Consider the following 27,899-nt stretch of genomic DNA (forward strand, 5'->3'; position numbering starts at 1 on the left):
TAACAGGTCCATAAACTCCTGAAAAAACCCACCTGAAACAATCATCCTCCATCTAAAACACACATGACAAAGAATAAATTCCTTTCCAAGTGTTCATACTTGATAACCACCTTCGATCCCACATGATAAGAATACCACCCGAAGTGCCGGAGGCGTTTAACGCTTCCCATTCCCCAAAGGCTCCTGACTACCTCGTCGGTGATAGAGGCCATCTTAGTTTCTTGCAAACATACAACATGGGCACTCCACTTCCTCACAACTACCTTGACCACTCTTCTTTTGTCTGGATCATTTAGACCACGGACATTCCACGTAATAATTCATAGCTTCATCAAGAACCAAAAACGATCATCTCCTCTCCTCCTCCCTATTTTCCACTTCTGGTCCTTCCCCTTTCTTTAGTCACCCCATCCTTCCCCTCATAGTTAACACAGGAAATGAGATTCTTAACTTCCTGATCCCCTTTCCGATGTGATAAATGTTTTCTAGCTTTAACTTCTTTTGTGCCTCGAAAAGTCTTTATATTATCATTTCCTGCAACTATTGTGTGAAGAATGGACATAGTTCGATTGTCATTACCTTCTGAAGAGACACCCAAAGCTCCACTTACTGCGCCAATATTCTTAATCACCCATTCCATACCTAGATCATTAGTCGTCTCCAAGCAATTTGGCCGCACAACTGCCAAAGGTTCCATTAAGTTCACAGCAGGTTGATCCATTTCTGTGTAAGAATAAGAGTCATTAAAACAAAACTGCTGAGAAGAAACCCAATCTCCATTCACCTCTCCTAATTGCATATCACCCTCTGTTTCCGAATCATCCGGCTCAGTCATCAAATTGTGAACATCATTCGCCTCATTCATGGATGGTAGGCAGTTTAGCCCTTTTAACGCAACAAAAAGCCTGAGCTCTTTGAGCAGAGCCACGACTGAATCATTTGTCAGTTTAAAGTGCAGGCTAACCCATCAAACCGTTAAATTGAAGACCCAAGAATATCCCTTTGTTGAAACAAACCATCCTCCACACCACCCCCACTTCTCACCACTTCACACGAAGGAGGAGTAGAAATATAGCTCTGAGAATGAGGAACAAAGGTCAAACCTGGATGAATGGAGGCATGAGACCGTGCTACCCATTTTTGCTTTTCATTCTGAGTCCACCGAGAACCATGGCGACCGACTGAGTTTGCACTCATCATCCTCCACTTCGTTACGAAGACCAGTGTTTAAACCTGGGCGAGTCTCGCTGTGAGACATGAGACTGAGTCTGGACATGGGCTTGTTCTTCAATAAATGGCCCTAATGGAATGTTTGGGCCTTGCTTAGTATTTGAGAAGGAGATGGTTAAAGAATTGGGAATTTCTGCACCCGTCTATTGGGCCCAAATCCGTCAGGCCTTTTCTGTACCCTTCGATTAGGCCCAGATCCATTAAAAGCTCTATTGGGTTTAGGCTTAGTGAGCCCAAAATTCAAACCAGGCCCGAACTCACCCCTGGCCTGCCTTGACACCTTCCGGCTCAACTCACCACTGACCATAGCCCAATTAGAACTGCCCTTCTCGATCATATCACCATCCCTTAGAGATAAGGATAAGGAGGAATCCGGATATGCATTCCGTCGACCTCCACGTGTAATTTTCCTCTATTCAGCATCAACGCGCTTTACCGGCGCATGTAGATCACTTCGTCTTCTTCCCCCTACATACTTCACTACCCTTTGTATTTCTCTTTCCTTCAGCCGCTGTTGGATCTCGAGTACTCTCTTTTCTCCTTTACTGAGGATCTTAATCCATTCCTTTTCCGTCATAAGGCATAGTTGTTAAAGGCTCAAGGCGCACAAAAGCGCAAAGGCCTCTTGGAGCTTGAGGCGTAAGGCGAGGCGCGCGTGCGACTGAAGCAAGGTGCACGATGAAAAAAAAAAAAAAAAAAAAAAAAAAAACGACCCAATAATGATGTAATAGTATATATAAAGATGCAAAAGTCAACTAAATCAATTACTTAAGTTCAATATTCAACATAAAGGTGTTGTAACAAAATAAACCAGATTTCCATTAGCAAAATAAACTAGATTTCAATTAGCACAACTAGATTTCATGTCAATTAGCAAAACCAGATTTCAATTTCAATTAACATTATTGTTCATCAGCACTGTTTTTATGATTTTGTCGTACTATATATAATATCTATATACTTGGAACACAACCATTTACACTTGGACATATAATTATATAAATAGCAATCCTAGCAAGGCTGAGATCTTCATAATCAGAAAAAAGACCAATGAAATTAGATTCAAATTGATCACAAAGGAGATAAAGGATTAAATGAAAATTGAAACCAAAACACTACTTGGATTAAAAAATCTGTAAGTTGGAAAATTAAATTTTAAATGCCAAACTTAAATAAGTTCTGCCGAAGAAGAAGAAGAAGAAGAAGAAAGAGAGAAAAGAAGAGAGAATAATTCTGCCGAAGAAGAGAGGAGAAGAAAAAGAGAGAAAAAAAGAGACAGAAAAAAAGAGACAGAAAAGAAGAAGAAGAAGAAGAAGAAGAAGAAGAGAGAAAAGAGAAGAGAGAAAAGAAGAGAAGAAGAAGAAAGAGAAGAAGAAGAAGAAGAAGAAAGAAAAGAAGAGAGAGAAAAGAAGGAGATCTGCCGAAGAAGAGAGGAGAGAAGAACTTACCTGGATTCATAAGAGAGCAGTCAGCAATCAGCAGATTGCAAGCCCTAGCCCTCTGTCTTTCTCCTTGCTTCAAATCACTTTCCTTTTGCTTTTCCTTTTATTTTATTGTTTTTCATTTTGTAAAGTTGTCCAAAACAGTAATAATAAACAAATAACAAATAATAAAAAAATAACAAATAACAAATAAAAAGACGAGGTTAAAGAAGGCGCGCCTTTGGTACGCCTGGTGCCTTGCGCCTTTGCCGTAAAGGCGCGCGCTTGTGCAAAGGGCCGCGCCTTAGTCCCTTTCAGGAGCATGACTTGCGCCTGTAGGCGCCCTGTGCCTCGGGCGCGCGCCTTTGGCGCTTTTAACAACTATGGTCATAAGGTGTGACCCATCACTACCTTCGAGACTCTCCATTGAGGGAACAAGCTTCGACGAGATTTCTTCCAAAATCGCGACCTTATAGCAGAATGTGTTGTCATTAATAAACACGAATTTCGGACAATCTGAGCCTGTTCTTACTGTGATTTGAACGCTTTCGGCATTCCTAGTCTCATCTGCATCAGATCTCACTTATCCACCACATAGCTCTCCCACTTCGACAAACAAGGCATGACACCATAGATGCAGAGGAAGTCCGAACAGCCGGATCTATTTGAGACCTTTGTCTCTAAGAACGTCATAGCACCCGACTTTGAAAGACCACATGTCGATCCTCAAGGTTGCAGTTCCCCACTGTCGCCGGCCTTCCTTTAGCACCTGTTTGGCCTTTGCCTGAGAAGGAAACCGGAAAAGGAGCAGCGAATTGGATAAGGGTATTACCCCCACCCCATAAGACGTGTTCGAAGCCCGCGCTGCCCATTCCTCCACTCGATCGTACCCCCCAACCTCCTTGTCAAATCGTCTGACCAGGCAAGATGAGAGCACTGATTTCCTTCCTCCGACGGACTCCCCGTCGATGTACAATGACGGCCCTCGATGGGAATTGCTGTCTTCACATCCCCTCCAAGCGAGATTCTTGGTAATCTTGCATTCTCCAGAAAAGCTTTCATCCCTAACCTAACAAAATCGCAGCTGCACAAATCGCCCCTAGTGTGGTGAAATCGCACCTAGTGACGTCATCACAATTGTGATCTTTACATTAAATGCGGTGAATTCTAGCCTAAGTATTAAGATTCCAAATAGAATTAGAATTGAAAAAAAGGAAGATAAATGACTCGATATAAATACAAAGGTAAATTTAATCATTAGAAAAGGTAAATTTAGAATTGAGAAAAATGAACGTAAATAACTAAATAAAAATAAAAATAAATAAATTATTACTATTATGTTTTGATTGTTATAACTTATAGGTTTCTAAAGAGTCCAAAATTTAATGAAACTCTTTTAATAAAATAATAAATAAACCTAAAGAGTCCAAAATATAACTAAAGAATAAAAAATTAAAAAAGGATAGAAACAAATAATAAATAGGAATGTAAATAACCATTCATTTATAATTATTTCTATTATGTTTTGATTGTTATAGGATTCTAAAGAGTCCAAAATTTATAGAAACACTTTTGAAAAAAATAATAACTAATTAAAGAGTTCAAAATACAATTGAGAAAAGGAACCTAAATAATTATTTATTTATAATTAACAAAGTAAAAAAAATGATAGAAATAATAATGAATAACTAAAAAGTCCAAAATTTATAGAACACTTTTAAAAAATAATAAATAACTAAAGAATAAAAAAAAGGATAGAAACAAATAATAAATAGGAACGTAAATAACTTTTCATTTATAATTATTACTATTATGTTTTGATAGTAACAGAGTACAACATTTATAGGAACTCTTTTGAAAAAAATAAGAACTAATGTTATAGGTTTCTAAGGAGTCCAAAATTTATAGATACTCTTTTGAAAAAATTTATGTTCTTTTTTGTATATATATATATATATATATAGGATGGAAACTCAAATTGGATAGAAAATATGATAGAAATAATAATGAATAACTAAAGAGTCCAAAATTTATAGAAACACTTTTAAAAAATAATAAATAACTAAAGAATAAAAAATAAAAAAAGGATAGAAACAAATAATAAATAGGAACGTAGATAACTATTCATTTATAATTATTACTATTATGTTTTGATTGTTATAGAGTCAAAAATTTGTAGGAACTCTTTTGAAAAAATTAATAACTAATGTTACAGGTTTCTAAAGAATCCAAAATTTATAGAAACTCTTTTGAAAAAAATTTATGTTCTTTTTTTTTTAATTTTTTTTTTTTTTAAATATAGGATGGAAACTCAAATTGATAGAAACTCTAAAAACTCCTTGTACTTTTAATACTAGTATAGATATAGGGGCGGTACATAGGTCCTTTCAATGTTAATTAATCTTCTCTCTCCAATATATATATGTATATCTAATATGCAAAACATCTCCAACTCCAAATGGAAGCATACAATCAAACGTCTCCAAACAAGGACCCATTTGTCATGAAAAAAAAAAGAAAAAGAAATAAAGGAAAGGAAGAAAAGAAAAGAAAAGTGAATCCAATCCTTAACATCCCCATTAACACCCTTATGCATGCCCTTAAACACCCTTACAAATCCCTTACACAATGTCCCTAACATTCCCTAAGAGAAGCCCCTCGAAAATGGCCTGAAAACAACACAAAATCCCTCTCCCAGGCCACTTGGACCCAAGTATTCCGGAATTGACCACCTTTTTACACTGTTGGACCGGTCCAAGTTGTGCATTCCTGCATTCTGACTTAGAAAAATTTCCAATTTTTGCCTTCAAGTGCATCAATTCATACCCCAACTCAAACACAACCTACGTGAGTAGTGAGCACATTTCAATGGTCTTAAATGGTCTAAAACTAATTTAAAAGCTTGGGATAACATCATTTACATTAAGATCTCAAATCGAAATTCATACATACATACTTCAGTCTTCCACATCAATGACTTGATCATAAATGAAAATATACACAACATTAATGTAATTTACATGCCCTCACACATTTGAATTAAAGCAAAGCAAGGATTACATATTTCTCAAATACATTAAAAGATATCAAAGGTCGAAAGCATGCTTCAAAGTTTGTGGAGGACCTAAGCACCGCCTTATCATGCTTTGTACCTGAAAAATATAGGGGTGAGCAAACTAGCCCCGTAGAAGCTATGGTGACCAAATTAACCCACAATCCTACGAGGCATGCAAGCGTGGCATACATGATCTACTGAGGTAATTTGTACCTGACATACTCTGTAACTTCTATGGTTCAACACTACTATTATCAAATTTCCGCCATCTCAATACACATAAAGGCAAGAAACAACAAATGAGCAACAATGATCACATAACAGTTTAAGGTATGAAATGAATCATACCATCAATAACAATCAAAATGCAAGCACCCATCCAAACTGAAATCATCCAAGTTGCAATTGTATCTCAATTCCACACCTCACACATAAAGGAATCATATTCCAAATCCACAAGATACCATGTATTCACAAGTAACACTTCTATAGCATATAGCATGTGCATCCAAACAATGGGTTCTACATTCAAACATGCACTATTTCCATGTCGTATATCCAATGCATGCAAGTTCCCTATTTTGCATCATTAAACCCACTTTTGAATTGAAAAACATCACTTGGACATTATTACAAACACACGGTACTCAAATTGTCAATCCACATATATATTGATACTCTACACCAACAAATCCACATTAAAGATGCACAACATTGTCTCACGTACCTAGCATCACAATAGCAATATCAATTTTATGTGAAATCCTTTCAATTCAATAATAGCATACACATAGCATCTTATATCCTTCTAGCATCTCTAAAGCATGCTTAACACTCAAATTAACTCAAAAACACAACTCAAGAACCATGGAGTAAAAGGATTAACACATCCCTACCTCAAAGGGTCAAACCCTAGAAATCCCACTGAAACCAAAGTGCTCCAAATCGCCCTTTGAACGCATGGAAATGTAGAGGAGAGTAAGGAGAAAACTTCTCCCTTCTATGGCTTCCTCCAAATTCAAGCCCAAAGCCACCCAAAATGCCAAATGCTTTGAATTGAAACTTTAAACCATAGAAACGTAGAGGAGGAGAAGGGGGAGGGGGGGAGAAGAACGAACTTTCCTTCTTGAACTTTACTCAAATCTCACTCCCAAGGCACTCAAATTCTAGAGAGAATGTGGAGGTCAAATGGGTTTATACACATATAGATATAGAGAGAGAAAGAGAAGACCATATGAATGGTCTTCCTTCTCCCAAGCCTTCTTTTATACTTTCCAAGTTTCCCAAAATCGCAACTTAACCCCCAACTTCTTTAAAATTTGCTCCTTTGTAATCAAACCCGGACACACTAGAGTCAAAATCTCACCGACAAAATCACGAAAAAAAAAAGGCCCAGTCTTTACAAGAATTTCAGTGGAAATAATGGTCAATAATAACTTCTGAAAGTTTTATATATCTGAACATATCTTACTTTGTTGAATGCCTAATGGTTTTATGACATCATCAAAGGTTTAAGATACAACCTCATCATCATCATAATTTATTCCTTATCTTAACTATTTTGGGTTGGCTGCATGAATCTTGATGCAGTTATTTCAATCTATTATGTGCATATCTTATATCATGGTTGATTCTTCAAGTCTTCACTATTACTCCCACGTCTTTTTTCAGTCATCTACTTTCCTCTCATCGTTTTGGAATTTTCATTATTGTTTCTAACATTTCCAGACCATCAATCCGTGTCCATACTGCTGTATCATTATCTTTATTTTTGGGTTGCTCGTCTATCTCAGCGCTCCCATTTGTAAAATCTAGGTGTTTTAAGGTATAAAGTGGCAGTGGTAAAGAAATAACATATACACAAAAGGGGTATACCTCAAAAGAGGATGTCAAGATTACTGTGTGGAGGGATGAGAAGGTAAGGATTAATTTGTTGGTATAGCACCAACTGGTGATAAGATAAGAGGGCTGGGATGGTGTGAGATGAGCTGCTACTATGCAAAGGGGGAGAGGGATGGATTGGTTTGAAGGAGCTGAAAGGATAAGGGGAAGGCCAAAAATATGCAATTTGATGCAATGACATATACATGGTGGTCTTAGAACACTATGGAAGCACCTATTAGATGCTCAATTTTTATGCATTGGCTTTTATCAGCCTATGCAGCCCCCATCATGACATGGAATAACACTTTGTGCTATTTAGAATTCTTAATTTACAATTACATCATTAAAGTTCATTAATATTAATATCTCAGTTTATCAGGTATGAGGTTGATACAGATGCATTTCTCTGTGTACTTGCTCTGCAGCCTCTTCCAAAAATGGCATCTGTGCCCACCATCGTTGAGGTAATTTTCTTGGACTCCTTTTTTAACTTTTGTGTTGCAAAATTTAGAATGTGTAGACTCAAGCTGAATGTGTCTCTTGATTGCATGCAGGTTTCAAACTGTAACACGTGTGCACTTTTAAAGTCAATATCAGGATTGAAAGTAGAGCCTGTGGAAAATGTTGCATCAAAATTATTTGTTCAGTGCTCGCGGCAAAAGGGGCTCATAAAAATTTATAGACACTTGCTTAATTATCGAAGTAATGTACAAATTCTCTTTAGAAATTATGAATATATGTATTGCTCAGAATAGAAGTGTGGCAAAAATAATCATTTATGAATCTATTCCATTCATCATCTTGTCAGATAACTTTAAAAATAGTAACTTGAAACTAATCATTTTAATTCTCTTTCTTAATTTTCTTATCTTGACCGCTATACATAAATTTATTTCTTTCAGGATTTCTAATCTGCTCAAATATTCTTTTTATTTTTCCTTTTATTCCTGTTCAGTCAGTATTGTTTTTGTATCAGGCATGCTCTTTCTTTATTAATTTTCCTGGTCTATTTTCCCTATCTTTTCCCCTTTCGATTTGGTCCTTTTGATGAATATGAAAAACTATTGCTGGGGGAGCTGGTAATCTTGGAACAATATATCTTGCAGGTTTTATGTTTTTGTTTTTGACATATGTTGATAATTAATATCCTAGCTTTTACTTCCTACATCCATGTTTCATTGAAGTTTTCAAACTTATATGTGGTCTTTTCCACTTTGTGACATGTAAACAGAAACTTCATTCTATGGAGTTTTCTCTATTTACCTTAGTCATACAAGCATCCTTTTGCTTGTGGATATTGCTGCAGTTTCTGACCATTTTCATTTATTTTTCTGGTTATTGTAACTTTTTTTTTTTCCTCATAAATGGGATATTTGTTAGAAGCATAAAGCATTAGAGCACATAAGAACAGAGGTTATACCCTCTAGAAAAAAAACAGAGAAAAATGGAGTATGAAAACATCTATTTCCAATACACATGAAAAAGCCTAAAAATCAATCTAAGAAATCACATCTTCAGTTCTAAGGCCGGCAACATCAAGGACTGAGAACCAAATGGAGGAGGCAATAGCTTGAGAAGAGGAATCATTTCCAGTGTGAAGCCTTGAATTTCTCTCCCCAAATGCCCCAAAGGATGCCAGCAAACAACATCTTGGACAGTTTTGAATTTCTGAAATGAGCTACGAACCAATCCACTAATTGATGAAACTTACTTCGGGCATTAGAAAATTCAGGCCAAGTCCAATGCAACATATTCTGGAACCAAGTCCAAACACCAATAGCCAAATCACAATCCACAAAGGTCTCAATGACCCGAATAAGAGGAGGGTGGTGAAGGTAGCTTTAAGGAAATGGGGGGCCCAGGTTGTTTGTTTGCAAGAAACCAAGATGGCATCCATTTCTGATAGGGTGGTTAGAAGTTTGTGGGGAGGAAGGTTTGTGGAATGGGAGGCCTTGGATGCTACAGGCTATTTGGGTGGAATTTTAGTTATGTGGGATAGCAGATGGTTGTCTAGAGTGGATGTGTGGATGGGGAGATTTTCTGTTTCCTGTGAGTTTAAGATGGAAGAGGATAATTTCAAATGGGTCTTTTATGGGGTCCATGGACCGGTTGTTGATAATGAGAGACCTATTTTCTGGGAGGAGCTAAGCCATGTTCAAAGATTGTGGTCTCTCCCTTGGTGTTTGGGTGGGGACTGCAATTCTGTCAGGTCCCCGTCAGAGAGGTCTGCAGGGGGAAGGAGGTCCTTAGATATGGATCAGTTTTCCGACTTCATTGATGAGCATCTTCTCATTGATCTACCAATGGAAGGTGCAGCCTATACTTGGTCAAGTGGCAGGGATCCAATTACTCTCTCAAGACTGGGCAGATTTTTGATCTCTAGGGAGTGGGAAGAAAAATTCTCGGATGTTGTTCAGGCGGTATTAGCAAGGGTTACCTTTGATCATGTTCCTTTGGTTTTGGATAGTGGGGGTTTGTGTTCTTGAAGAATCCTGTTCCGATTTGAGAATATGTGGTTAAGAGCGGAGGACTTCCAAGGGAAAATTCGATTTTGGTGGGAGGGAGCAATAGTCACAGGTGCGCCCAGCTTCATATTAACACAGAAGTTAAGAGCTCTCAAATTCGATCTTAAGCAGTGGAATAAGGATGTTTTTGGGAATCTTGAATGGAGGAAGAATAGAGTCCTTGCTGAATTTCTGAGATTGATCGTCTTGAGGAGGTGGGTGGGGATGTGGAGTCTCTTTGTAGTAGGAGAGTTTTCTGTCAGGCAGTTCTTGCTGAGATTGTTAGCATGGAGGAGATTTCGTGGCGACAAAAATCCCGGGCTCTTTAGTTGAAAGAGGGAGATCGTAACACAAATTTTTTTCACAGACTAGCTAATGCTTATAGAAGGAGAAATCACATAGGACGTATACGAGTGGAAGGTGTGGAGCTGTGGAGGGAGGAAGAGGTGCGTAATGGGATCATTTCTTTTTATCAGAAGCTTTACACAGAACCATTAGGTTGGAGACCCAAACTTGATGGACTCCCTTTTGAGGCTATTTCTGAGTTGGAGAGAGATGAGCTAGAGCTTCCTTTTACTGAAGAAGAAGTTCTAAAGGCTTATCAAGTTGTAATGGGACAAAGCTCCGGGGCCTGATGGGTTTACTATGCATTTTCTGATGGAAAGTTGGGCGGTAGTGAGAAATGAGGTGATGGGTTTCAGGAATTTCATTCTACTGGTGTCTTTGAGAAGTCGCTTAATGCATCATTCATTGCCCTCATCCCTAAGAAGGGAAGCGCTTGTGACATTAAGTATTTCTGTCCTATTAGCTTAGTGGGTTGTATTTACAAACTTATAGCTAAGGTGCTTGCTCAAAGGATGAAAAAAGTTATGGATGGGATTATCTCAGATTCCCAGAATGCTTTTGTTGGAGGACGGCAAATTCTTGATTCAGTTCTTATTGCAGGCGAATGTGTGGATTCAAGATTGTGCAGTGGTGTTCCTGGAGTTCTTTGCAAACTTGATATTGAGAAAGCTAATGATCATTTAAACTGGAATTTTCTCTCTATTTGCTACAAAGAAGGGTAGATGGAGGAAATGGATTGAGACATGTCTTTCGTCTATCAAGTTTTCAATTCTTGTGAATGGTTCTCCCGTTGGTTTTATTGGGTGCACTCAGGGTACAAGACAAGGTGATCCATTGTCATCTTTCTTTCTTATTGTTATGGAGGGCTTAAGCAGACTTATGCGCAGGGCAGAGGATCTTGGTATCATTAAGGGATTCAGGGTGGGAAGAGATATAGACCATCAGGTGGAGATTTCCCATTTGCTATTTGCAGATGACACCCTGGTTTTCTGTGATGCAAATGTGTCTCAACTTAGATATTTGAGGTGCATCTTGGCTTGTTTTCAGGCGGTTTCCGGGTAAAGGTAAACGTGGCTAAGAGTGTGCTTGCCCCGGTTGGGAATGTTCAGGATATCTCTTCTTTAGCTGCAGTCCTTGGGTGTAGGGTGAGTTCTTTTCCTATTCCTTATTTGAGTCTGCCCCTATGGGTCTCTTCCAGGATAGTGAGGAGTTGGGATTCTGTGATTGACAGGTATGCGAAGAGGTTGGCAAGATGGAAGAAGCAATATTTGTCTAAAGGGGGGCAAAGTAACTCTTATCAAGAGCACTTTATGAAGTCTCCCCACATATTTTCTATCTATGTTCCAAATTCCATGCTCCATTGCTGATAGGATTGAAAAAATTCAAAGGGATTTCCTTTGGGGCAGAAGGGGAGAAGAGTTCAAGTATCACCTTGTCAGATGGGAGCAAGTCTGCATGCCTAAGAAGTTGGGTGGTCTTGGTATTAGATGATTGATTCCTTTCAATCAAGCTCTCCTGAGTAAATGGTTGTGGAGATACAGGAAGGAAAGACATCGTCCTTAGTGAAGGTTAGTCTCTTGTCGGTATGGGGAAGACGTTGGTGGTTGGACTACACGTCCGGTTTCTATTGCGGGAGGAGTTGGGGCATGGAAATCCATTCGGAAGGGATGGGATGCCTTCTCCTCTCATATCAGATTCAAAGTTCGTGATGGTAGTTGCGTTCATTTTTGGGAAGATCTTTGGTGCGGGGATCAGCCATTATTCCGTACATTTCCCAGATTATACAGTATTGCAATTGATAAACATGCCTACGTAGCTGACTGTTATTGGCTTGATAATAGTGGGATTACGTGGAATGTGCATTTTCGACGTTCATTTCAGGATTAGGAGTTGGACGAGGTGAGTTTTTTTCTGGACCAATTGTATCGGCAGGAAGGAATTGGCAGGGGTTATGACAATTTGACATGGATTCCCTCTTCTCACGGTCGCTTTGAAGTAAGATCTTTGTTCTTATGTCTGTCTAATTTTGTCAGCTCTGACTTCCCATGGAAGACCATTTGACGCTCTATGGCTCCTACTAGGGTGGCATTCTTTGTGTGGACTGCTGTTTGGGGTAAGATATTGACGATTGATAATTTGAGGAAGAGGGGAAATTGTATTGTTAATTGGTGTTACCTATGCAAGCAAGATAGTGAGTCAGTTAATCATTTCCTAATGCATTACCCTATGGCGCACGATTGTTGGAATCTTATTCTTGGATTGTTTGGCATGTGTTGGGCAATGCCACATTCGTCTGAGGAATTGATTCATGCCTGGAAAGGATGTCGTGTGAGTAGGGGTGTTCGTGATTATTGGAGAACTGTCCCACATTGCGTTTGGTGGTGCATTTGGAAGGAGAGAAATAGTAGAATGTTTGAAGCGAAAGAGTCGTCTACGGCGACTCTAAAACTTGTTATTATTTGTTCTGTCTTTAGTTATGTGAAGAGGAGTTTTTGTTCCTCTTCTGATGATTGAATTACTTTCTTGGATTCTTTGGGGCCTAAGACCCCGGTTCCTCTAATGTTTAGGGAACGCGTTCCCCTTTTGAACGCCTTTTTTAATTCATTGTTACTTATAAAAAAAAAATCACATTCCACAGAAAAAATGATCTCTATCATCTGAAGCTTTCAAGCAATTAGTATATACAGAAGGTAAACTCCATCCTCTTTTCTGTAGATTAACAAAAGTTGGTTGCTTATGAAGAATATTGATGCAACAGCCTACAGAAATCCTTGGCTTACCTGCATTCCAGCAAAGAGAAGCCCAAGAAACACGAGAATAATGAGTTCGACAGGAGTCCCGACCTTCTTAAAATTAAGCAAACCTTTCTTCCATATAATTTTTTCTTGAGCAGAAGAAATGAGAGTGTGAAACAGAAACTGCTTAAGAGGAAGCAGATCTGCAGAAGAGAAGCAGTCAAGATTCCATTCCCCATTGACTATCAAAGAGCTAAAATTAGAATCTCTAGATAAAGTAATGGACCTTAGAGCTCTAAGAGAAAAATGATTCCTTAACAGAGGTCCATTATACCGAAAATCAATCATTTCCAATATTTGCAATTTTTACCGTATTAGAACATCCTGTATCCACGTTGGATGTAGTTACTTGGTATGAATACTCTCATTTCGAAATCATTTCAGCTATTTGGAGGTCATAGGCATTCTGTGCGTTGTATTTATCAGGAACCAAACCTCTGTCTGTATTCCTGTCATACAGTATAAAAGCACGTTAGTCTCAGTACTTAGATGCGAAGGTCTGTGGTGGGTTTGGGTCTTTAGCTGTTGGAACACCTTTTATGATGTCATGTTTTCCCACCCCATCCTGTGATTCAATTATGATATTGTGAAGCATGTTACCTTGAGTAATACTACCTCAATATTGATGATATCCTGGTTTTATGATGCAGAAAATGTATTTAATCTATGCAGCTTTCCTAATCTAGCAGGAACAAAATATAGGGAATTAAGACGTGGATTTCAAGAGGTAAAGCTATCTTCTAAACGTATTTATTACTGGTGTCCCCTGTAGTTTGCTGGTTTTAAATTCTTTCTTTATGTATGAATATTTTTTTCAGGCAGTTGTTTGTGGACTTTATCGAAAAGGAAAGATATACTTCCACCCAAATGATGATGATGTGCTAGAGCAAACTGACAAAGTATGTATAGAGCATGGATTTACTGAATATTGATTTGCAAGATATCCTTTTATCATAAATACAATAAAACACATCGTCACTAACCATTTGTCTTGCATTTAAGCCATTACACTCTTTGAAATTCTGATGATTCATCTACTTTTGACAGTTTTCTATGCAGAAAGAACACAAAGTTGTTGGGAAAAGGAAAATATAAAACAGTAAAAGGAAAATAATTTACCAAACAGTAAGACATATAATTACTTCCTGTGAAGACTACTAATATGATGCAACTGAATAAATAATACTTTAAATAATATGTGTTTGCATAAAAGGTATTTAGACAATATTCAATCTACATTGCTTTGAAAATGGTATCTAAAAATGTGTTATCATAAGAAGTGTGAGTTACATGATTTTAGCAGTTCAGACTTAAAGCATGAAGCAGCTATGGCTTAGTGTAAAATTTGGACTGCCAAACATGAGGATGTGAGTTCAAGGCTAAGGATATTCACTTTGGCAAATAATTCCAAATCTTTGGTCTGTACCCAGTCTCCCTCAGCACATCAATTTAAAGGAATCAGTTCAATGGTTCAACCATGAACTGCCTGATTTAATCAAAGATGTAGAAACTTTTATATGTTTCAGTTCTATCAATTCATTCTGCAGAGTACACTACTCATATAAAAGCAACTCAGGTTTGCCTTTTTGAAGTTCAGGTTGAGTGTATCTCTTTTGAATGACTGTGTTGGTTTAATAGGATTTAGGTTGGCATATTTTGTGATAAAAACTAGAGTCTCTGATTTTACTTTTAGTTTTAGCTAGAACTTCAAAACTTAGTTTGTGCCAAGTTTGTCGGGCATATTGGAAATAAAGTGGCAACCAAGGGCAGAATGGTAATCTTCGAAGCCAAGAGTATAAAGGCAATGTAATGTTGTGGCCTGCATTTTGTTTCGGCCTTGGTCACATTTCAACCCCCGTGTTTTCTCTTGCGGGTCATGGACCCCATTTAGAACTCTCTTATAGCCTAGTATATAAGGGCGTTTTAGGGTTTGCCAATTTGGAGTGTGTAACAAGAGAACACTGAAAATCGCAGGAAAGAGTGTGTGAGAGAGATCTAGGGTTTGGGGGCTAAAACTTGTAATCTCCAGTTTTTCGCATTATAAAATCTTTCACTTGATCTCACCGTGAATGTAGGCTTTGCCGAACCACATAAATCTTTATATTCTTTAGGTGTGGCGTGTTTACTTTTTTGTCGTGATTCTTGATTTGTTCTTGGTTCATGGTATTTGTTGTAACAGGTAAATTAAGAACACTATATGCACTCACCAGATTAGGGTTCAGTTGGTTATATAAATGGTGTTTTATTGTTGTGTTTCTACCATTTTCCTTCTTATTAGCAGGTTTCTGGAAATGGGTGTTTTTGCCTTTGTTTGTAGTAAAAGAGGGTATGTCCTCTTCTGGTCCCGTATCTTTTTGTTTGGTTAATTTAATTTTCTTAGGAAAGAAAATTATATTAATAATATCTGGTCGTCGCATTATGTTTCATGCTTTTAAACTGGCAAGACCAATAAGTTAATTCAGTGGTTGGAAGTGTGCAAGGAAAGATATGTTTGCTCACCAAGAGATTATTGATATTTTCTTCTTATCTAAATTCTTCAGTTTTATGTTTCCTCATCAATTGGTCTTCTTGCTTTCTTATTGTGTACTATTTTACTTGTACAGGTGTTGTTTATTTCACCTGTTCATGGGAAGAGAAAACCACAGCTTGCATATTCAAACGTTGTCAGGGAAGAAGAGAATACATTTCATAATCTCCTAAACAGTGAATCTCCTAATCATGCCCTGGAAATTATAAAAACACGGCTTAGAAATATAGTAAAACGACCCACAAAACCAGGTTCAAAGGTATAACTTTACTCAGAAACAATTGCTAATTTGTTGATATTGTTTGAAAGACTTGGATGTCGGTCTGGTTTATTATTTGATTCTTAAATGTAGGCATCAGACTGGAGTCAAGGACCAAAAGAACGCATATTAATGCTTGGGTGGCGCCCGAATGTTGTCGAAATGATTGAAGAATATGATAATTATCTTGGACCTGGCAGTGTATTGGTATGTTCTAAATTTTTTTTAATACAACATCATAAAAAATCCATGAGATATTTAACACTTACCAATCTCTCCTCATGAGATATTTTAAGACAGCATAAAAATCCATTTTTTTAGCATAACTTGTCACTTGAGCATTTGTCAAACAAATAGTAAGCATGTAATACTCATATCATCAAATTACATATATAATGTGTTAGCATATATGATACCACAATTTATGGAATGACTTACCATAATAGCAAAGATTTGACTATGCATATGTTAGCATATATGATAGCCACGATTTATGGAATGACTTACCATAATAGCAGAGATTTGAGTATGCTATAGAATATGCCATAGAATATGCTTTAGAATAGGTTGTAATTTGATTTAGATTTGATTTAGTTTCCTTTCTTTTAATATGAGTATATGCTCTTTTTATCTATAAATACTAGAGATGTGAATGAGTAATTTATCTCATTCAAGTCTTTACGCAATTTTCTCCTTTCTCTTCTTTTTACATTTCTACTTGGTATCAAAGCCAACACCTTTCCACACCTTTCATCAGCCTTGCTACTTGTGCGACAGCTACCTTAGGCTGTTTGTGATATCGTGTGACGTTGCCTACACATGTTTTTCTGTGTTATTGTTTTGTGATCGAAAACAGATATTTTTAAGTTTTACAATTTCTTTTTTACTCTTCTAGGGTTGAGTAAATTGGGATAGTTGGTCTCCAACACTTGGAAGGGCTTGGGTAAAAAAAAAAAAAAGTTTATTGTCGTGTGACAGATTATGGCAGATTCAGGGTCTTGACTGTTAATTCTCTTGGCTCAAGTTCTGTGGGTGGTGGTGCCATTCCCACCAACTCATCAGAAAATCCAGGACTTCAAATCACCACAGTGAAGTTGAATGGTTCCAACTATTTGATTTGGGCACAGTCTGCCAAAATGTTCATTGGTGGCAAAGGCAAGATTGGCTATATTACTGGTTCTGAGAAAGAGCCAGCTGAGACAGAGAAGGCATATCCACAGTGGTTTGCAAATAACGCTATGGTTATGTCTTGGCTAGTCAATTCGATGCAACCAAATATAACTATTGGTTCTATGTTTATGAAGACTGCTAAACAGATTTGGGATTCAGTTCAATGCACTTATTCTCAAAGGCAGAATAATGTACGAATTTTCAAGTTGGGGCGAGATATCACCAAGATTTCTCAGGGTGACTTGACAGTTTTAGGTTACATCACCAAGCTTCGTGCTATTTGGGAGGAGATGTCATATTATGATTCCCTCCACTTTTGGAAGGATCTAGATGATGCAGTTTTATGTGCAGGGATTGTGGAGAAGAATCAAGTGTTTCAGTTTCTTGTTGGGTTGAACGACGAGTTTGAATATGCTCGTGTTCATTTATTGGGCTTATCTTCATTCCCTACTCTTGAGGATGCATACTTGATGGAGAACCGGGCCTGGCCTGAGAGCTTGAAAACCACATGGCCCATGCCTACTATTGGAGACATGGGAAAGAAAGATAAAATTAGAGATTTTTGTTTATTTATTATTATTATGGGATATTTCAGCAATTTAGGGTTTTATTTATGGTAATAGGTTGATTACGGTTTTTCTTCGATGCTTATTTATATGTTGGTTTAGACATTGTGAAAGTCAGCTTTTTATGATTATTATTGATATTGAATTTGAGATTATCTGTGATTTCTTCTCCCTTTGAATTCTTCTTCTCTTCTAAATTCTTCTTCTCTTCTGATTTCTTTTCCTCTATTCTTATTCCCTTTCTCTCTCAATCTCTTTCTTATTCTACTTGAATTTTGATTTCGAATCGCCCCTACCCGCTGCTACGTCAATTGGTATCAGAGCGAAAGATTCTTAGTTTATTGAATTTATTCAGTGCAAAGGATCAAGTTCCACACTGTTCATGCCACAAACAAAATACCCCAGCCTTCGTCATCACTCACCGCTGCTTCACCGTCACCAAAACCACGCAAACCCTAGTTGTCATCTTCCTAGATATTCGTTCACACTGATTTGTCAACGTGTGCCCAGATCTTTGCAATTGTTCACCGAAATTTCAGTATCCTCTTCTTCATTCTGGAAAATCAACTTTGGATTATTGCAATCTGCGCGACTGATTTTTGGAAAGTCAACTTTGGGTTATTGCAATCTTTGCATTCCTTATTGTCACCAAAATTTTAGCGCTGCTGATTTTGGAAAGTCAACTTTGGCTTATCCCGTCTCGTTTGGAAAGTTTATATTTGGGTTTGGAAAGGATATATTTTGTTTCCTTATAAACCAGATTTGACCAAACTCAAATTTAAAATAGTCAGATCCAGCCCATTTAAGGAAGTTGCAGATTGAGTTTTCAGGCCCAAGCTTAGCCCAGTTCAAAAGATTAGACTAAATTTCAGAGCCACAACAGAATAGTTCAGCCTGTTCAGTAGTAGACTGACACAAAAAATAAAATAAAAAATTCGAGCGGCTATTTTGGGGTAATCTTCAACACTCAGGAGCATTCAATTGGGATCTATATTCTACTGCAGAAAAGGTTCATGTACTTCGACTATAAAAAAAAAAAAATGTTATTAGTACTTTTATCCATTTGATTAGTTTAAAAAATGCAAAAGGTCCTAATTGAACCATTTAAATTTTGAACCCCTTTAAATTGCCTCAGTTGCACATTTAATTTAAAAAAAAAAAATCTTTTCCTTGTTTCCACTTTATTTTTACACCTAAACCAGTGCATGACTTCTAGCATAATTAATTTCATTTGCATTCAGATTTCTTAGTTGTGCATTGTTCTAGTTTATAATTTAGTTTACTTAATTCAATTTGAGTTCTATGTTGGCATTGTCCTCAACCATTCGTATGTCATACCTTTCCACCATGGCCATCAGCAACCTTCTTTAACTTTGTCCATTGACCTAATCCTCTTAACAATGTCAGAGGAGAGCATCGTTTTATGTCCCCAATGGCTTTGTTCTAAGCCAAGCAAGGTTAAGATTGTTGAGTCCAAACCAAGCTTCCCATCACACGGAAATAGAATTAACTGGTGTGAAAATGAAAGGGAAGCAAAAACAACAATGAAAATAAATTTGGAGCAACTTCTGAAAATTGGAAATAGGCTTTTTCAACCTCCATCCTCAATCAGTGAGCTCCTTTGGTTGCTTAACAAAACAGACCACTAGCTTTGCAAAGTACGCCAGGACCCATGTGCTTCAATGCAAGTTGCACTCTCCCCAATAATGAAAGCTTTAATTGCTAAAGAATTTTTAAAGCATTCAAATGGTGATATTAGAGTTGCAGTAGCCTCATGCCTTAGTGAGTTAACAAGGATTACAGCCCCAGATTTTCCCTATAATGATGATCAAATGGTAGAAATATTCCAGGTGATTGTATCATCTTTTGAAAATCTATCTGATACATCTAGACCATCGTATGGTAAAAGGGTCAAAATTCTCAACACATTTGCAAACGTCAAGTCATGTTTGATAATGCTAGATTTGGAATGTGAAGAGTTAATTGTTCAGATGTTTTGGTACTTTTTAAAGGAAATAAGGGATCATCATTTGGACAATATCTTTAGATATATGGAACAAATTATGACTCTTGTATTGGAGGAAAGCGACCATATCTCAGTAGAGCTACTTCGTCCTCTTCTAGCTAGTGTTAGAAAGAAAAATCAAACTATTTTACCTGAATCTTACAAGTTAGGAGAAAAAGTTTTGAACAATTGTGGTACAATTTTTAAGTCTTGTCTTTCAAAAGCTCTACAATCCATGGCCCTCTTGTCAAAAGCTCTACAATTCTTAAGTTAGGAGAAAATTTTGCTGAGATAGTCGCTTATGTTTGTCAAGATGAATCTGAAAAAGAGAATTTTGAATATAGTCACATCTCTCCAGTGTTGGCAAAAGAAGAAAAAGTGACTAATGATGTTCCCCATGTCACATATGAGGAGGTGTTGGATTCTCCACCACCTAAATGTGTTAATGAAATTAAAAATGGGACAATTGAGGAACCTCCAACTAAATTGCCACTCGTGAATGTTGAGCAACACACCATTGCCTTAGCCCCAAGATCATATTCATTTGATGTCCTAAATAACCATACACATCCTAGGGAAGATGTTGAACTGAATGAAACAGATGATAAATTTGCACAAAATGAGATCACTCAAGATTGCATTGAAGAGATTGGTAAACTTCACGAGTCATTCACTGCCATTATGTCAAACAAGGATGTCAAGTACAACAGTAATTTTTGGAAGACACTTTGGATATTCTTAGGAACAAATTTGAAGTTTCTTTTTGCATCTTGTCCTTTGAATGATAGAAAAATTGAGGTTGTGAATCAAGGTCTAGGAAAGTTGGTTAGTTTTATTACTAGCATGTGTCTAGACACTTGGAACTTGTTTTTACCTATCATGGAATATGTTTATACAAGTTTGAATAATCAAAGTACTGGAAGTTGTTCTTTTGAGATTATCTACCATTCTTTACCATGCCAGTCCATTGATTATAATCCTTCGCCTCCATGTATGTATTCACTTGAGTTTCTTGATTCCTTTATTCAGCTTGTTCATGATTTTCATGCCGATATGCGACAAGAAATTGTCTTAAGTAAAAAGAATTACAAACTCATTGCATATGCTCATCATGGGAATCATGACTTTAATGAAGAAGATTATGCTATAATTTGTGCACTACCACAACCTTGTCATAAAAACTCTTTAATGAAGATGAAACATGCCAAAATTGATGGACTTTGCCACATCTTTCAAAAATTAGGACTAATGCGTATTTCTTTGACTGGTTTTTGGATATGAGTACTAGTTTAATTTTTGATGTGGAGTATCTGTTACCTAACTGAGGCACCTTTGAACCTCCTATTTTGTTAGCATGTGTTCCTACAGGCAGCATTCCATCTTTCTCAGAGTCGGCACCGGCACTTCCATCGTCTCAGCTGCAGTATATGGATTGGATTGATCGTATTTGGGATGTCCACAATTACCTTCTAGCTTCAGATTTTACATGGATTGTAGCAAAACAACTATATTTTATTGACTCTTACTTTTTGAAGATATACATTTTCATTTACTCTCCGGAGAAGAGTTCTCCTCAACCGGGAGAGAATGATGGAGAACCAGGCCTGGCCCGAGAGCTTGAAAGCCACATGGCCCACACCTACTATTGGAGACGTGGAAAGAAAGATAAAATTAGGGATTTTTGTTTATTTATTATTATTATGGGATATTTCAGCAAGTTAGGGTTTTATTTATAGTAATAGGTTGATTAGGGTTTTTCTTCGATGCCTATTTATATGTTGGTTTAGACATTGTGAAAGTCAACTTTTTATGATTATTATTAATAGTGAATTTGAGATTATCTGTGATTTCTTCTCCCTCTGAATGCTTCTTCTCTTCTAAATTCTTCTTCTCTTCTGATTTCTTTTCCTCTATTCTTATTCCCTTTCTCTCTCAATCTCTTTCTTATTCTACTTGGATTCTGATTTCGAATCGCCCCTACCCGCTGCTGCATCAATACTCCTATGTGTTGTCAGATGAGAGCCGTCGGACTCATCCATTAAGTTTTGCTTCTCTTGATCGTTCTATTATGGTAGTTCGGGTTCCCAAACTTTCAGGAACTTCATCATCCCAGTCAGTTCAAAGCTCTACCATCGGTCTTCCTTTGGGACAACAACGCAGACGGTGTGACCATTGCGGAAAAATTGGTCACATCAAATCTTGTTGTTATGCTCTACATGGACGCCCACCGCAACAGAAACAACAGGCTCGATCCTCTGCACATTTTGTTACACAACCAGTCTCGTTGTCAACTCCTGACAACCCTGCCTCTACATCTTCTGCCACAGTTACCTTGACTCAAGCTGATTTGGACAAGTTCAAGCAATTCTTCAATCAAATGGAGGCATCATCTCAGCCAACCTCCACGTATGCCCACTCAGGTACTATTGCTTCTGCACATAACGTATCTACATCTTTGCCACCATGGATCATTGATTCTGGTGCTTCAGACAATATGACTGGTATGGCCTCACCTTCCAATCTTACAGTATCTGCTCTGGCCAACGCAAGGTCCGCCTTGCGGATGACTCTCCATCTTCCATTGCTGGGAAGGGTCACATATCAATTACTCCTTCATTAACTTTGTTAGATACACTTTATATTCCAAAGTTGACTAGAAATCTTATTTCTGTTAGTACCGTTACCAAACAATTAAATTGTAGTATAATGTTCTTTCCCTCTCATTGTATTTTTCAGGATCTGGTGTTGAAACGGACGATTGGCAGTGGGTGTGAAGTGGACGGTTTATACCTGTTGGATGCTCCTTTGTCACCTCAAGCACATTCAGCTTCATTTTCTAATATTGTTTCATCTAATAAACCCCAGCTTATGCGTTGGCACACGAGTTTAGGACATATTTCTTTCGGTTATTTAAAACATTTATTTCCATCCTTATTTTGTAATGTGGCAGTGTCAGATTTATCCTGTAGGACATGTCATATGGTTAAACATGTTCGTTCCAATTATCCTACTAGTGGTAATAAATCTGCTTTAACACCTTTTGATCTTGTTCATTCAGATGTGTGGGGTCCTTGCCCAGTTACTTCTTGTCTTGAATATCGATATTTCGTGTTGTTCATTGATGATCATAGTCGTGTTACATGGGTTTATCTTATGAAAACAAAAAACGAGGTATACAACATTTTTAAAAATTTTATGACAATGGTTCAGACTCAATATGGTCGCATCATTAAAAAATTCAGATCTGACCAGCGTACAGAGTACACTTATGGGGAGGTACAACGGTTATGTATAGAATTTGGGATTGAGCATCAAATGGCTAATGTTAAAACTCCTCAACAGAGTGGTCGTTCTAAGTGATAGAATCGCCACATCCTTGACTTAGCTAGAGCAATCTGCATTGGCATGAATGTTCCCCATTCATTTTGGGGAGATGCAGTTCTTACAGCTGTTTACATCATTAATAGGACTCCTCCTAGGGTTCTTAACTCTGCAGCCCCACTCTCAATCTTACATCCCAATTCATCTCTTTTTTTTATTCCTCCGCGAGTCTTCTGGTGCGTGTGCTTTGTTCAGCAGTTGGGGCAGACTCATACAAAGCTTGACCCCAAGGCTTTGAAGTGTGTTTTTGGGCTATTCTCACTCTCAAAAGGTTATAGGTGTTACTATCTTCCTAGTCGTCGGCGATTTATATCCATGGATGTTTCTTTCTTTGAGCATACACCATACTATAGCGGTTCAGTTGGTTCTCAAAGTGAATGGTTCCCATTGAATATAATGGATGATCACCTTCTTCTATCTTCAACTCCTCTACTGTTACCTGTTTCGTCTTCTATGATTCCTCCTCATGATACCCCTCTAGCAGGGGGAATTGTATAGTCGAAGACAACAGAGACAAGCTTCTACTCCCACGATCGACTGCCCTGTTCCTTCGGCACCAACTCTGCCTTCTCAAGCTATTTTTTCGATTGATGATCGCCCTATTGCTCTTCAAAAGGGTAAACGTTCTTGTACGTACCCTATTTCTAATTTTGTTTCTGATTATGCTCTCTCACCCTCCTATCGGAGTTTTCTTGTTTCTGTTGCCTCTGTTCCTGTTCCTTCTAGTGTTGCAGATGCACTAGCGCATCCTCAATGGCGTGATGCTATGACAAAAGAACTACAAGCACTTAAGAAAAATCAGACTTGGGATATGGTTTCGCTTCCTTTTGGACGAAAGGCTGTGGGTTGTCGTTGGGTGTTTACAGTTAAGTATAATCCAGATGGGTCAGTTGCTCGTTACAAGGCCCGATTGGTTGCCAAGGGTTATGCTCAGACTTATGGCATAGATTATCAGGAGACTTTTGCCCCTGTTACCAAGATGAATACCATCCGTGTATTATTTTTTGTTGCTGCGATTCGATCTTGGCCTATATTTCAGTTAGATGTCAAGAATGCCTTTCTCAATGGTGATTTGCAGGAGGAGGTGTACATAGTTCCTCCTTCGGGCTTTCGTTCTCCTACTCATTCTGGTATGGTATGTCGTTTTCGTCGTTCTCTGTATAGCCTCAAGTAGTCTCCTCGAGCTTGGTCTGATTGCTTCGGCACTGCCATGCTCAAGTTTGGTTTCCATCAAAGTGTAGCTGATCATACCTTGTTTTTACGTCATTCAGGCGGTAAGACAGTTGCTCTTATTGTGTATGTCGATGATATTGTTCTTACCAGCGATGATACTACCGGAATTGATGAGGTTAAGAGCTATCTTGGCCATCAGTTTGAGGTTAAGGATCTTGGTCCCCTACGGTACTTTTTGGGCATTGAGGTGGCTCGCTCTAAGGCTGGCATTTTCATCTCTCAACGCAAGTATGTTCTTGACTTGCTTTCTGCTTCTGGTTAGCTTGGCGCTCGTCCTACTGATACTCCGATTGAATAGAATCATTGGTTGGCTGATTCTGAGGGGGACTTGTTGTCAGATCTTGGTCAGTATCAATGACTTGTGGGGAAGCTCATCTATTTATCCATGACTTGACTTGACATTGCTTATGTTGTGAGTGTCGTGTGTCAATTCATGCACTCTCCTCGTGCCCCTCACCTTGATGCAGCTATTCGGTTCCTTCGCTACTTAAAAGGGTGTCCAGGCCATGGTATTTTGTTTGCCAATCATAGTCACTTACGTGTTGAGGCTTGGATAGATGCTGATTATGCAGGATTAATTTCAGATAGGAGGTTAACTTCGGTTTATTGTACCATTATTGGTGGTAACTTGGTTACTTGGTGCAGTAAGAAGCAGAATGTTGTCTCTCGATCTAGTGCAGAGGCAGAGTATAGGGCTATGACTCTTGGGGTAGGTGAGTTGCTATGGTTGAAAACCTTGATGACAGACTTGTGCCTTCCAGTGTCGCTTCCATTCTCACTCTACTGCAACAAGTCTGCCATTAGCATAGCAGCAAATCCCGTTCAGCATGGCAGGACTAAGCATATAGAGGTGGACCGTCACTTCATTCGAGAGAAGATCATCTCTGGTCAAATTTGCACTCCATTTGTGTAATGTCCCACTCTACCACATGGTATGATATTGTCCGCTTTGGGCCTAAGCCCGCACGATTTTGCGCTTTGGCTTTACTCCAAAAGGCTTCATACCAATTGGAGTGACACACCTACATATAAACACTTCACCTTTCCCTTTCCCAGGTGATGTGGGATTGTGCACCCGTAGCTCGTCAGTGTGGTAGCCTGTCAGTGTCTCACACCCGCTCACGGCACACCCGCCCACAGGGTCATCACAATCCACCCCCCTTGGAGGCCAGACGTCCCTGTCGGCACACTTCCGACTGGATCAGGCTCTGATACCATTTGTAACGACCCACTCCACCACATGGTATGATATTATCCGTTTTGGGCCTGAGTCGGCACGATTTTGCTCTTGGGCTTTACCTCAAAAGGTCTCATACCAATTGGAGTGACACACCTACATATAAGCACTTCATCTTTCCCTTTCCCAAGCGATGTGGGATTGTGCACCCGTAGCTCGCCAGTGTGGTAGCCTGTCAGTGTCTCGCACCCACTCACGACACACCCACCCACAAGGTCATCACAGTTTGTCACAAGCTCTCAGCAGCTTGCAGACATTCTTATAAAGGGCGTCAGCAAGATTGTGTTTGAGAATGCATTGTTCAAGTTGGGTGTTTCAGATATCCACACACCAATTTGAGGGGAAGTGTTAGCACATATGATACCACGATTTATGGAATGACTTACCATAATATCAGAGATTTGACTATGCATATGTTAGCATATATGATGGCCACGATTTATGAAATGACTTACCATAATAGCAGAGATTTGACTATGCTATAGAATATGCTTTACAATAGGTTGTGATTTGATTTAGATTTGATTTAGTTTCCTTTCTTGTAATATGAGCATGTGCTCTTTTTATCTATAAATACTAGAGCTGTGAATGAGTAATTCATCTCATTCAAACCGTTACGCAACTCTCTCCTTTCTCATCTTTTTATATTTCTACTTAATGTTATTTTACACCAACCAATGCAATATTAAACATGTATATTATAACTCATATTTAGCTTCAAAAAACCTCCTCTTTTCAGCAAGTAACACGGAAATGGCATAATATACATTTCTAAAGCATGTTAAGACACAAATGCACACATAAAAATAACTTGTGAACTATGGGTTAATTAAATTAACACACCTCTACCTCAAAAGTCCAAGCCCTAAGTTCACCCAAATCCCAAAAGCTCCAAATCGAAGATTTGAACTGGTGAAAAAGTGAAAAAAAAGAGAGGACAAACTTACCTTCTTGAGTCATTCCAAAATCTCACTTCTAAGGCTTTAAATCTTAGAGAGAAGATGGAGGTGAATAGTGTAGATGCAAGACATGAAAAAGCATGTATAGAGAGAGAAAGAGAAGATGGCAAATGAAAGGTCTTCCTTCCTCCTCCTTTTTATAGTCCTTGAATTTCCTAAATTAGAAACTTAACCACATCTTTTGCTTATTTGCTCCTTCCTCTTACCTACTTCAAGGAAAGTACCATTTGGCACTCCCTTTTTTCATTCTTCTCATATGAGTCCACTACTAAATTCCAAGTCCAATACTCGTCCCGGGCCTACACAGGCGAATTAAATGTACACCAAAATATAAAAAATAATAACCCTACACACTTGAAATAAAATTCTCATAACAAACCATTACTAAATCCATAAATAAATAAATAAAATCCAGGTCTTTGCAAATGAAGTGCCAATCACCTAATCAAAATATCTCCTCAAACCATAAACAATCAATGGTGTCTCCTCAGACCATAAACAACCAACCATGTCTTCTCAGACCATAACCAACCAACCATGTCTCCTCAGGCCGTTTCCCCTCGTACACATGTTTAAAATATGTAGATGAAAGAAGCAGCAATGTCTCCTCAAACCATAAACCATCAATGATATCTCCTCGAAGCATTCCTGAATGGGTGGTGCCAAAATCGCAATGCCCTCGTTGCGTCAGACCACCTTGCCTACCCAACACCTCTCGTGTAGGTGCTGTCTCCTCAGACCATTCCTTGCCGAATGAGTGATTTAAGGGCTTAAATCACTCCTATAATGATATTTTCCAAACATGACATCTTCCATAAGAAGAAAAAAAAAAAAAAAAAAAAAAAATGAAAGGGAAAATATGTTTTAGGGCGTACCCTAAACCTAAAGAAAACAAAGGAAAAGCCATCAACAATCTTCAACTTCCAGCATCGTCAAATAAGAGATCTAGATCAGTTAGGGGTAGACCAACTACACCTAGGCTTTAAAAAAAAAAAAAAAAAAATGGTAGTTGTTGAGGAGAATGAGTGTTACCATGGACTCTGCAGTTTCTTTCATTCCATAAGCACCACAGTGCTGCTGTGAACAAGCATCTAGACAGTTTGGCTTTCATTGTATTTGCTGCAGTAACAGCTACAAACCAAGCAATCACCTCAGAGAAGTGCTGCATACACAGTAGAGCATCCCAATGACAAGTGTGAGATAGCCATCGCCAAACTTGCTGAGCATAAGTACAGCACCAAAAAAGATGATCTCTGGAATCTGAATGCAAAACAATTATGGCAGATTGCTGGACCAATGAAGCCTCTTTTCCTGAGATTAAAATAGGA

At 38.2% G+C, this 27,899-nt stretch overlaps 1 protein-coding gene across 5 annotated transcripts in view; it reads left to right on the plus strand.

Annotated features, from left to right (window-relative positions):
* Window positions 1-27,899, plus strand: part of LOC132296524 (putative ion channel POLLUX-like 2) — a 69,144-nt gene that overhangs the window by 35,364 nt on the left and 5,881 nt on the right. For 4 of the 5 annotated variants that reach the window (XM_059794716.1, XM_059794721.1, XM_059794736.1 and 1 more), the window contains 6 exons: window positions 7,970-8,054; window positions 8,145-8,292; window positions 13,885-13,961; window positions 14,053-14,133; window positions 15,838-16,020; window positions 16,114-16,227. In XM_059794716.1, coding sequence (XP_059650699.1) covers window positions 7,970-8,054; window positions 8,145-8,292; window positions 13,885-13,961; window positions 14,053-14,133; window positions 15,838-16,020; window positions 16,114-16,227 — 688 coding nt within the window. Of the gene's footprint in view, window positions 1-7,969; window positions 8,055-8,144; window positions 8,293-13,884; window positions 13,962-14,052; window positions 14,134-15,837; window positions 16,021-16,113; window positions 16,228-22,497; window positions 27,430-27,899 lie in introns of those variants that run through there. The other variant, XM_059794727.1, reaches the window with a different exon arrangement.

Source organism: Cornus florida, unplaced genomic scaffold (assembly GCF_030987335.1).
Source record: "Cornus florida cultivar Cherokee Brave unplaced genomic scaffold, ASM3098733v1 CherokeeBrave_3.0.0_Hap2_Chr01, whole genome shotgun sequence".
Lineage (NCBI taxonomy): Eukaryota > Viridiplantae > Streptophyta > Magnoliopsida > Cornales > Cornaceae > Cornus > Cornus florida.